This window comes from Delphinus delphis, chromosome 5, assembly GCF_949987515.2.
Source record: "Delphinus delphis chromosome 5, mDelDel1.2, whole genome shotgun sequence".
Classification (NCBI taxonomy): domain Eukaryota; kingdom Metazoa; phylum Chordata; class Mammalia; order Artiodactyla; family Delphinidae; genus Delphinus; species Delphinus delphis.
In genome coordinates, this window is record NC_082687.1 from 107,685,748 (window position 1) to 107,698,772 (window position 13,025).

At 40.2% G+C, this 13,025-nt stretch overlaps 1 protein-coding gene across 3 annotated transcripts in view; it reads left to right on the forward strand.

The window, feature by feature from the left end:
• SGMS2 (sphingomyelin synthase 2) overlaps positions 1 to 13,025 on the forward strand; it is a 48,509-nt gene that overhangs the window by 10,834 nt on the left and 24,650 nt on the right. For 2 of the 3 annotated variants that reach the window (XR_009519593.1, XR_009519594.1), the window contains exons 4-5: positions 4,130 to 4,296; positions 4,970 to 5,230. Coding sequence is in view for 1 of the 3 variants with exons in the window: in XM_060012859.1 (XP_059868842.1) it covers positions 4,130 to 4,296; positions 4,970 to 5,173 (371 nt within the window). In the remaining 2 variants the exon portion in view is untranslated. Of the gene's footprint in view, positions 1 to 4,129; positions 4,297 to 4,969; positions 9,940 to 13,025 lie in introns of those variants that run through there. The other variant, XM_060012859.1, reaches the window with a different exon arrangement.

Below are 13,025 nucleotides of genomic sequence, written 5' to 3' on the forward strand. Positions count from 1 at the left end.
TAGACTGCCCGGGGTTATAGGTTTTAATTCTGCTTTGAGGGCAATATGACAAAGAGAGGAGAGTCTCTGTAGTAGATGAAGTCTTTTTTTTTTTTTTTTTGTGACAATTGTATATCTTCTGAATTGTTTTCTTTCTAAATGCTACACACAAGCTTTGAGTTAGGAGAGCAGCGTGTTAAGTGTTTGGCCTTTGTCATACTGTCTGACTTGAAGGCAGAGGGCCTTTTGCACCTTGCCCCATAGTTCCGTTCTTACACGGTTGGAGAGGGGTGGTGGAGGGGAGGAACCTAGCTCTGTCTGTGCGCCAATAACTCCCCCTTAAATTTCAATCTTCTGAAATTTCTCATTTCTCATACCTAGTTACAGGTTCTGGGTGGTGGGCAGAGCGACTTATGTTGTTTATAGTGCTCACTCTTTTGCAGTGGAAAGTTCAGCAAAAACTGATCTGTGTAAGATCAGTCATTTTTCAGTTCAGAGGTTCATTTGGGTTGTAGGATCTTCCCTCTAATCTGCAGATCCTAAAAGCTTATAGAAGAAGAGGAGGAGGATGGGCTTCCCTGGTGGCGCAGTGGTTGAGAGTCCGCCTGCCGATGCAGGGGACACGGGTTCGTGTCCCGGTCCGGGAAGATCCCACATGCCGCGGAGCGGCTGGGCCTGTGAGCCATGGCCGCTGAGCCTGCGCGTCCGGAGCCTGTGCGCCGCAACGGGAGAGGCCGCAACAGTGAGAGGCCCGCGTACCAAAAAAAAGAGCAGGATGAGGGCCGGGAGGAATTACATGTTAGAGTGAAGCTACTGTGGGTGGAAAACATAAGGTAATGAAGAGAAAACACCCCAGGAAACTGAGAGTCAGTTTCATAAAATAATTGAAGACCAAGTGATATTACCAATAACAGCAAATAGACATAGTACTGTTTTTTCTGTTCCAGGCACTATTCCAAGGCCTTGATGCAAATTAACTCGTTTAATCCTTGTAGCTACCTCATGAGGGAAACACTTTTTCCCCCTTTTTCGGAGGAAACTTAAGCATAAAGAAAGTGAATGAATTAAGCCACAGTCCGCAGTTAGTAATTGGAGGATGGGGTATTCAAACTCAAGCAGGCTGACTCCAGAGGGTACACTACCAATTTCTTGCCTCTGTTTAGAATTTTTGGAAACCCAAGCTGTCTGATCTTATAGAATTGCTAAGAAATAGCCTGGATGTATTGCTCATTGTTGTACTTTCACCTCAGAGCAATAGCAGGGCAACTTTGTGTTTATTTCTCTGCTTTAATAAAGGCTGATGCAGTATGTGGAGACATTTTCTTCCCCACGTATGATTTGAGCTTGAGGTGGTTTAAATTGTATAAGTCTACGTACAGCAAGGAAAGAATTACATTCTGCTTTTTCCTTTCTATTTTTTTTAAATAGATCTTTAAAAATAAATAAATAAATAAATAAATAAAATAGATCTTTATTGGAGTATAATTGCTTCACAATACTGTGTTAGTTTCTGTTGTACGACAAAGTGAATCAGCCATATGCATACATATATCCCCATATCCCGTCCCTCTTGCGTCTCCCTCCCACCCTCCCTATCCCACCCCTCTAGGTGGTCACAAAGCACGGAGCTGATCTCCCTGTGCTATGCAGCTGCTTCCCACTAGCTATCTATTTTACATTTGGTAGTGTATATGTGTCGATGCGACTCTCACTTTCTCCAGGTTTTGGTGAGAAACAAAAGGGCACATCTGTAATGCTTGATACAAACCCAACTTCAGAGTCAGTTCTGTACATGAACTGGGCATTCCATGTTTACGCCCATTTCCTATGCAATTAGGAAAAACAGTTACCTTCTAAATTATACCATGTGTCGTTGTTCCGAGTAAGCATTGGTTCCAGTGGTTTCTTTGAACATTCTGCTTCTAGAATTAGATACATCATTTGTATATTTTTTGCTTTCCTGCCTTTTGATCATTTTGGACTCTCTCTGTTTACTCCGTTGTTACAAGCAGATTTGAATTTAGTCATGAGAGGAGTTGAAAACGTGGGACCAGAATCATTTTGTGGATTAGCAAGAGAGGGTCTGACACAGGTGTGCAAATATTACCTTTGGGACTTAGGTTCCTTATAAAATTAGCCTGGAGAAATCAATGTAGCTCTTAGAACCAAATGTCTTGCTAGTCGAGAAAACTACTTTTTCTTTTATTTTTTTTTTACCTTGCTACCACACAAAGTCTATTGTCTCTATTATTCATTGACAGCTAGGGCTAGGATCCCACACAGACAGTGGAGTTCATTAATAATTGTATCATCATCTCTCAGCTCAAGGTTATCCCTGTGGGTAGAATGAGAGAACAGAGAGGATTACCATTTTGCCATTTCTATTTCAAAATAGTTTATATTAAATCTTTTCTTTGGGCCAGCCAGTGTTCTCAGTTAATGAGCAGTGATCCCAGTGTGGTAGCTCATAGAGAATACATTTTTATGTGCTAGGAGAGCACTGCTAGGGCATCTAGCCATTCCTGAAACCTCATTTTCAATTCCACGAGTAGTAAAATGGGCCACCTCTTTACTCCCTACCTACTTCAGCTTTGCTTCCTGTGGATAAACAAATACAAAATAGTTCTGCTTTGCTCAGACATTTTGGACTTTTAAGGTAAATACCAGATGACCTGTTAGGAAGGGAAGCAGGGCTGATGTGAGGCTTCAGGGAGGGGTGAGGTCTGTGGTGCTGGAGAATGCATATTTAGTGAAATGTCCAGATTTCTGAATGTTACTTCAATTTTTAACATTCAGATCCTAACAGAACAGTTATGGGGACTGGATCTGGCCCCCCAGGCTGCAGAAGCAAGGCCTCTCCTAGCTATAAACTTCTCGGATTTCCTGAGTTATCTGCTAGAACCTCGTGGCAGAATGAACCAAGCAAGAGTTGGAAATAACGAGCTGCACGTTCAGAAGTAGGAAATCAGACTTTGAAATGCAAATACGGGTTTATCATCTTACTGTTCCACGTAGGACTCAAAGAGCAACAGCTATTTAATTTTTATTTGAACCATGTTTGATTTGACGTGTCAGGTAAAGTTCTGGAAATGGACCTTTTTGCTATTCAACCATTCTTCCACACTTGAAAGTAAATATCACTATAAATATAAACACAGTTAAATATGAAATCAATTTTAGTTTATTCAATTATTATCTTTATGAGCTAATAAAGCTTTAAAATAGAAAAAAGGAAACAGTTATTCAAAGAAAAGAAAAGTTATTAGAGATGAGCACTGGTTCCAGTTACACCTGTGTCATTACCACCTGTGTGGGAAGGCTGGGGGGCGTGCGATCACGTGTAACCTGCCGAGCGCTTTAGTTCTCTCTTATAGCCGATCAGTGTCGTGAACTTAGTGCCCTCTCTAGGTAAGGCTCAAACCCATAAGTGAATAGGCATGAATCCCACGCTTTACATAGGGAGTGTCTTATAGTTGCTATTGGCAATAACAGTATAAAATTGCTGAGAATCAAAATATTGCTAGCCACAAATACTATTTTTCTCCCCCTGCAGAAATCAAAGTAAGTTTATATATGAGACCTAAAATTACTCTTGCTTTCTCATTACCTCCTCCACCCCACTGCCCCTTTTTCATAGACAACGACCCTTTCTTTTTCTTTTTTTGGCCACACAGCACGGCTCATGGGATCTGAGTTCCCTGACCAGGGGTTAAACCCAGCCACAGCAGTGCAAGTGCTGAGTCCGAACCCCTGGACCATCAGGGAGTTCCCGACAGCTATCCTTTCTTTTCACTCTACTGTTTCTCTTTCCAGTGGGGTCCCTACAGGAGCCAGTGTGAGCCAGTTCCAACCTAATGTGAAATATTTCTGTTCTCTTCCTAATTATTAAACGCTGTGGGTAAGACCTAGAGTATCTAGTGTTACCCACCGCCCCAGGGAATTACTATTAGACCTGTTACCAGCAGCACCTCATCTCCCCCGGGGCAACCGGAGCAAATCCCGGCCAGTTCACAGGGACTCATTTTGGGTTATCCATTTTCTCCTTCAGTGACTTCCTGGCCTTAGACTTTTCTCCGGTCATTAGGATAGACTGTCATCATTCAGTCCACGTCTGGGAATCCTATTAACTGTTCCCTCTTCTGCTGTCCAGATTCGCCTCGTCACTTCTGGTGGTATCACCTAATCTGCTGGCTGCTGAGCGCTGCTGGGATCATCTGCATTCTTGTAGCGCATGAACACTATACTGTCGATGTGATCGTTGCTTATTATATCACAACACGGCTCTTCTGGTGGTACCATTCCATGGCCAATGAAAAGGTGAGAGCGGTGAAATTATCCTTGGAGGATTTCTTTTCTTTAAATGCAGCGGACCCCTTTTCACACAGCGGAGTTTCCAGTAGCTTAATGGGAATAACTGCTGTTGCCGCCTAAACGTGTGGTTTAGGTCAATTCACTTAAACTTATATGCTCAACCTTATGAGCTCTCCTTTCACTCTTCCATCTTCCTTGACCCACAGATCTGACCACTGACATATCCTGAAAATTTTTCCTCCCGGAGAGCTAGCTCTCCCACCCACTCTTGAGTCTCCAGTCTTACTGGAATTGCAGGCAGAAGATTTGCCTGAGAACTTCTCTGGTGGTCCAGTGGTTAAGACTCCGCGCTTCCAATGCAGGGGGCACAGGCTTGATCTCTGGTTGGGGAACTAAGGTCGCACATGCCACAGGCACGGCCAAAAAGTAAAAAAAAAAAAAAAAAAAAAAAAAAAAGATTCGCCTGAGCCACAGAGAGGGAAAGAGTAGAGGGGGTTGGAAGTGTGGCCAGAGTCCTGTCAGAGTTAGGGGAAAGGAGCAAAGACAAGCATTGCCTTGCGATCCGGATTCTGCTGCTTTCCCTGTTCAGTTACAGCAAATGACAGTTTAATTAAGAAACAAATTAGGATGCAAATTGTGAAAAATATGTCTCATTTTACTTTTTCTCTACCTTTTACAGAACTTGAAGGTCTCTTCACAGACTAATTTCTTGTCTCGAGCATGGTGGTTCCCCATCTTTTATTTTTTTGAGAAAAACGTACAAGGCTCAATTCCTTGCTGCTTCTCCTGGCCACTGTCCTGGCCTCCTGGCTGCTTTAAGTCGTCTTGCAAGAAGTATTCACGGGTTCAGAAGATCGGTGAAGATAATGAAAAATCTACCTGAGGAGCAAAAACAAAGGCATCAGCTCTTAGACCAAAAGAGTTATCGCTGTAACCAAAGGTATAGTTTTGTTTTTGTTTTTATTTTAGGAGAACTGATTGCTAAATGAAGCAGACCAAATTTTGTGCAAATGATTAGAAAGATGAACGAAGTATTACCTTTTGACTGGTTTTTTATTCATCCTGAGAAAGTTATATTCTCCTGCAGCTCTTCATTCATTGGTCACAAGCCCTCAAACTGGGATTTTACTAATGAGCTTGTTAAGGAGATGCCAGAGAACATACTGCTCCTTCCCTCATTCTTTTTCTCCACTAAAGCTCTCTACTTCAGAATTTTTTCAGGAATCTTTTTCCCTCCAAGGTCAAAAGAATTTGTTAATGTTTTAAATAAAAATCTGATATATACGGCCACTGTGTAAATAGAATCACCTAATGTTGAGAGTGATTTTTAGCATTAGGCTTATCAGCGAAGGGGAGATCCATGGGTTGTGAGTGAACTTCAGGTGAACTTTGTTTCTACTCTGTCAAGGGGAAGGTCAGGGTCAGGTCTGGGAATATGCGCTGCTGCTACCACCCAATGTACTATATCACTTTCACTTTATTTTTTTTTTTTAACTGATAATTTTATAACTTGAAAAAAAAAGATGAACTAAGTAAATATCCAAGTATTTGACACACCCCACAGATTTTACATGTGTGTAAATATTTCATTTTAAGATCTCTATGACAGATATACAGGAGACATGGGGCTGTTTATGCTAACGAGGAGTCCTGCTGTCCACCTGGTAACTTTGCACCTGTACCCCCAGAGCAGTCAACAGTGTAGCACAGGCTGAACACACATAGCTGTATGAACTGATGCTCATGTCCTTGTGGGGAACAAGCCTGTGTTTCTCTCCCAGGTCACGCCCTGTGTGAGATCTGTTTTAGAGCTGCAGATTGGAACTCAGAAATACAGTTGGTCACATTTCACTGAAATCCATTTCTTCCTAGTGACATTGTGCTTTATGGAAAAACCAAGATGGAATCCAAAAGTTTAATGCATCCTTGCCTTTTAGCAAGAGACTCCGTTTCTTACGTACTGGTCCTAAGGACACATACCACAATTGAGTAATTTTACTTTGACCCTAAAATTATACCACGGTGCTGCACTATAATCTACGGTTGGAATTGGTGTGTTAGTCGGTTACAGCTACTCAGTAAAGGGGGATAATAGTTTCTAAAGTTCTTTCAGGTGATGCAAAAAAAAAGAAAAGATGGATTTTTAAAAATCTGACCAGATGTAGTGCATTATTTAATGCTGTTGAATCTTTTGGATAATTCTTGGCTTAATTTCTTTAGACTTCTAGTAACCGTAGGAAAAAATTTAAGGTCACAAAGTCATCAACACTAGTCAGAGAGTGGAGAGGCCAGGGGGGCTGGTAGGAGGCAGTTACATTTATACTGAAGGTGGAAATTTCTCCCCACTTAGAATGAAAAACATCCCTAAATTTGTCATTGTAAACAAGTCGGCCTTGAGTCGGTACACAAAATTGACCTTTAAATTGTTGGAGAGAAGCACAATACAGATCTGTTCAGAAGGGTCATCATCCTTTGGTGCTAAAATTCTGTATATGTTTTCAGTATGGCTCTTTCTCTGTGTAAAAAAGAAACACTAAAAGTTGAATTCGAAGACAGAAAGACAGACTAATCTGGTTATTTACAACAAGAATTGAAACCCTAAACATCCTTGGCAGGCTTTGGAATGCAAGAGGTTTTTCTGGTATTTATTATTAAGTAAGTCAGTAAGAAACATATGTGTAGCTTACCTGCTGTGTTTAGCTATATTTCTACATAATTTTCACTTATTTTCATTTGTTAAATATTGACATCTGCGATAAGACAATGTGTTCTACTTGAAAACAGTGATTTTAAATTTCTGCTGTCTAATTGTGACGAAAAGTATCTGATATGGAAGCCTGGGTTTTGCTCTCCTAACATTGGTATATTCCTTGAGCCTCGAATTCAAATAAAACAACCTGATATACCTTAGAGCCTTATTCAGCTGCATCTTAGATAACCCACTCTCCTTCAAATTAAGTAAGGAAAGGTGTTTAAGCTTTAAAAATCATGGAGATCCTTGAAAACAGTATAAACCTTGCATTTTAGTCAAATAATCCTGTTTTTTTTTTTTCCACATAATACCATCACCTTTTAAAGAACTTTAAAAACATCTATGACCCCATTTGTGGACACTACTGCTCCCGTGTTCTTTACATGTATATGTCATAGCTCTCTAATAAATGCTGTGGAAGCATGTGCTATGAAAATAAGGGAGGTGGGGAATATCAAAGTTTCAAGATGGGAAAATAAGAGAAATAACAAAACCCATTTAGGAAAGCAAACTTCAGTTTCAACCCAACATGCCACTTTGGGATATAAAGCATAAACAATTACTAGACTTACTGTGGTGATCATTTCACAATATATACAAGTAAATCATTATGTTGTATACCTAAAATTAATATAATGTTATATGTCGATTATACCTTGATTAAAAAATCATAATTATGAGCTTGCCTTTTGAAACAATAAATTTTTGGAACTCCTTTTCCTTGCTAATCAATCTATAAGATCTTATCCGTTATCCTTGTTTGAAGCTTTTTCTGTGATTAAGTCCTCGGTGCAGTATTTCTATAATAGTTCCTGTAAATGGTGCCACATTTTTTTCTAAATTCTTTCAAATGAAAATGAATTCCTTTCAGATTCTATTTTTTTGATCTCCTCCACTAGCTCTGAAAATAAAGCCTTCTTACCTACTCGGTTCCACCCAAAGTAATTTAGAATTTGTTATTTAATTTACTGGCATCTTGGGAAACAAGTTTTGCTGTGGAAGGAAGGTGGTTGTGAGTGAGCCCGAGTTTCTAGTCTTGGTTGATGGATGACATTGCAAAGGTTCTTTGCTGTATAGCAGTGCCCCCTTGTGGAAATACCTTATATAACTTGGAACACAAATGCCACTTTTTTTTTTTTTTTTTTTTGCGGTACGCGGGCCTCTCACTGTTGTGGCCTCTCCCATTGCGGAGCACAGGCTCTGGACGCGCAGGCTCAGCGGCCGTGGCTCACAGGCCTAGCCGCTCTGCGGCATGTGGGATCTTCCCGGACCGGGGCACGAACACCTGCATCGGCAGGCGGACTCTCAACCACTGCGCCACCAGGGAAGCCCCAACTGCCACTTTTTAAAGTGTATTTTCGTGTTTTGAAAGGCATTTTAAAAATTATTTTTGTCAATAATCTGAAAGCATCATGCAAAAGGATAATTATTTTCAAGGCATTTTAAACCTTTCCCAAAGGGAAAATGTGCTTAGATCACAGGGGGTTGCAATTCTAATCTTTTGTAAGTTTGATCAAAGAAAACTTGCGGACCGTTTTTACCTCTCACCATCACAATCATTAATGTCTCCCTTTATAACTGCCTATTCTTTGTTTACTTTGAAACATCAGGTTGGCTGTCTTTCTTATGTGATTTTTTTTTTTACATGCTAGAACTCATGCAGTTTCTTTTTCAGTCGAGAGTTCACATCTTGTTCCTTGAATATTTTGAACATTTCTTTTAAAATTCTTTTATAAAATTTTTTTGTTTTGCACTGTAAAACTGATTAAAAGTTTAAGCTGGTCTTAACACACTCACTTCTGTAGTGTAAGGAAGTATGAGAAGGAATTTCTTAATAACTGAGTTTACATGGTTAAATCAAGCATATTATATATAGTTAATATGCCCTGTGTTAAAGGCTTTTCTATTTGTATGTATAGAGTCCTTTTTTTAATGTCATTGTGTTGCAATAATTTAACTCCTTTGACTTACTTGCTAAAAATATTTCTTCTATTTAAGAAGTGCTCTTGACTTCAATACCTAAACACTGAAAATCATGTCAAAAGGTACCCAAAGATAAGTTTTTATACAGATACACACCTTATAAGTTGTGATTTATTTTATGATTCATTTATCTAAATATGTTGTGTTCTGAATGAATCATGAATGAGAATAGTTCTTTATTGTGGAATTATTTAAAACTGTCCTTTAAAAGAAAAAGAAGAAACTATAAACATAATTTAATCTAGTTGCCAAGTTGGAATTCATTATTTAATTTACCTCCTATGCAATGATTAATGCTGCAAAATGTGTGGTTATGTTAGAGTATATCCACAAAAGAAATATTATTACAAGGTTTGAGAAGTAGCCAATTACATCTTTTGGAAATTTACTGTACTGTTTCAATGTGTTAAGTGCCTTGTTGTAAAGTAAAATTTTAAGTCTAGAATTCATTATTTTCCTGACATATTTTTCATTATCATATATACTGTATATTATTGTAATAGTTTTATTAAATGCTTAAGTTTTAATTAAATATGTAAATTTCAGAAGCTCTTTTCCCCTACCCACCAGTACCTTAATCATTGGTCTATCATATGGGATTTGAATTCAGGTTCTTTTTTTAAAAGGGGAAAATTATCTTAGTTTAGAAATATGTTTTCCATGCTTGTGCATTTGTGTTTATAAAAACATTTCAGGAGGAATTTAAGAGTGTAACTATAGTTTGTACTTCAAAAAGCCATTTTACATTTACATTTTAAGTGCCTAATTGTTAGTTAAAACTAATTTATGTTTCTATTCTAAAGAAAATATGTCTACTTGGTTTCTAATCTCTTTGGCTTTGCTTAAAAAAATAAAAGAGCAAGGGCCTATACTTTGTATTTACCCAATAAACCACCATGACATCGACAGTCTTTTCAAAATTAGTATTACTGTTTTTTTAATTAATAAAACTGTTTTCTTTAAAGATTTGTAAAAAATATTTAGTTTTAAGTAGTTATTAGAACCACAAGAGGGTTATTTTCTTCAAGCACTGTTTTTTTGTTTTGTTTTTTTTGCTGTATGCGGGCCTCTCACTGTTGTGGCCTCTCCCGTTGCGGAGCACAGGCTCCCAACACGCAGGGTCAGCGGCCATGGCTCACGGGCCCAGCCGCTTCACGGCATGTGGGATCTTCCCGGACCTTCCCGGACCGGGGCACGAACCCGTGTCCCCTGCATCGGCAGGCGGACCCTCAAACACTGCGCCACCAGGGAAGCCCTAAGCACTGTTTTTTAAATAAGCTGATAACCTTCAAGTAATGGCACACTAAATAAACTGGAATGTGTTATTTTACCCGCCCTTGGATTTAAGGTGAGAAATAATTCACACCAATATAAGGTCACTCGTGGAGAAGGTTAAAGTCAGTTACGAGTTCCATGATTCTCATTCTCATTGTTCACAGAGGAGCAAATATCATTAATTCTTCAAGGAAAGCATTCTCTCTGTCACTCAGTTGTGAAAGAAATGTCATCCTCTTCCTTCACAAAGGGGCACCAGGGTATGTCCTCAACCAGACTTTAGTAGTCATTGCAGCAGTAGATCGCTGTAAGTTGTTTTTGGACCCCCTGAGAAAAAATGAAAGCATGACCCTCAAAGACAAATTTAGTAAAAGAAACTCAGTGGGATGAGGGGACAAGGATAAGATAATATGGTTCAAAGATCAAGTTGTTGGATAATCCAAGTTTCTTTGGATTATCTGGAAATGATAGAGGATAAATCACAATAGTCTTTCTGCCACCTCCACCCAGGTCTTGGATGAAAAGCTTGTCCCATCCTCCTGTTTGAAACAATGGCTTGCTGATTTTTCTGGCCAGAACCTCAAAGACTGCCCTTATTATCGCCAATGCATTATACAAACCTTGACACATAACATTTCATTTCTTCTAATAAAATATGTAAGAATATCAGAAGCATAAACTAGATTACTCACCGACATGTTAGAACAAGAGTGGATATTGTGTGTCTATACAATGCGTATTCAATACAATACGTGGCAGGTTGTAATGAGGCATCTCATTTTACTGTTTTTATGCTTGACATACATTCTTGAATCTTCACAAAACCCCACGAGGTAGGCAAGGAAAGAGTTGGTGACCCCATTTTGTGAGATGAAAGAACTCGGAAGTATTAGGGCTGGAACCTGAATTTTGTTTTCTCTGTTTTGCTACCTTCCTGTGATAATTACTGTGGTCACCATCACTGTTCAGAGGTTTTGCTGTTGTCACTGTTGTTGCTTGTTTTTTAGGGGAGTTTATTCCCTTATCAGCCAGTTAGTTTGTTGAGAGGGCAGCTGGTCGTTGGAACAGGTTCTTTGTCAAATGCTACCGATTTTTCCTGTAATTGGAATTTACTACATTTCGGAGGGGAGAAAAGTCAATTCTTCTAGTGCAAAATGGCCTTGAAAGCACAAGAATCCCCAAGTGTTTGAGCTTTCAACTGTGTTAGAATAAAGCTAACTCGTTGCAAGTATCACTTATAGGATAGTAGGTAATCATGTACCTAAGCCTTACACAGTTGGCGGGGTGGGGGTGGGGGACGAACCAAGGTGCATAAGGTTTTATCTCTAAATGTGACTCTCTCAGGGATTATTCCCAAGGGAATGTCAAAAGGCGGGAGAGATACAATGACCCGTTTTCAAAGGATAGCAAAGCTCTGAGGAAATGGAATGGAGTCTTGGGACACACTGTAGTCTGGATTGATTCTGGGCTCCCCAAGGGACCAAAGTGAAGCTATAGGATTGTTTGGTCCTGGTGTGAACTGGTGAGTTCTCTGTGCTAAAAATCTGTCCAACCTGTGCCCTTGCTTCTGATCAAGTTTCTGGGCACGCTTTACTTCAGTTCTTATATCCAAGAAGTTATCTCTCTTTCTTCCTAAGTTCCTTAAATCATGTGTTTATTTGGGTAAAGAAAAAAGAAGCCACTACTCTTGAGAAGCTACCATGGATCAGGCGCTGCTCCTTGGTTTCCTCTTGTTTAAAGCCAGGTGAATCTCATTATGCTCTTTTTTACACTTGAGGGAACTCCAGACTCAGATAGCTAAATATAGTACAGGGAGCCCCGCTGGCTGATTGGCACACAATTGCCCAAAGCCCATAATTTTCCCACCATATTAATGGGATGGAAGAATCACCTGCCGTGGGAGGAATGCAGGAGAGGAAGAATTGCCTCTTCCAGAAATCTTTGGACAGCCAAGTTTTGTGCTGTTGAGAGCAAAGTTATGGAGGGCTGGAGCTTGAGCCTGTAAGATTCTTTGACCCACGTTCAGCAGATTTCCTGTCTCCACCTTCACTCTAGTCCTCTCATCTATAAATATGCTCTTTCCTCTTTATATCCTCATGCCCTATTACTGACGTGTGATGAAGAGGGCAAAACCCAGGTGCCCCGTCATTCCTCTCCTGTCATCACACACCTGCCCCTGGCAGATGGCAGGGGCTCTGCGTCTGCGAGGAGACTGAGCCCCCAGAGCACACACCCCAGGTCCCCAAGCACACAGGGTTTTGCAGGGAGGAAGTGATACTTTTGAACATATTTTGTATTACATCTGGTCAGTTTCCCAGTCCATGGGTTGAAGGGAATGTTTACATTTGACACCAGGGGAAAGACATTTCCCTGATGTCTACGTGGGTTTAAGCCGTTTTAACAAAATACCATAAACTGGGTGGCTTAAACGAAAACATTTACTTTCTCACAGTTCTGGAGGTCGGGAAGTCCGAGGCCAGGGTGCCAGCATGGTCGGGTTCTGGTGAGGGCCCTCTTCCTGGTTTCCTCCCCTGTGGGACCGGTGGAGGAGTGAGAGCTCTAGTGTCTTTCTCTTCTTCTAAGGACACTAATCTCATCACCCTCCTGACCTCCTCTAAACCCAATTACCTCCCAAAGACAACCTCCCGTACAATCCCCTGGGGGTTAGGGTTTCAACTAATGGATTTTCACCGGTACACAAACATCATGTAGTCCGCAACACCTG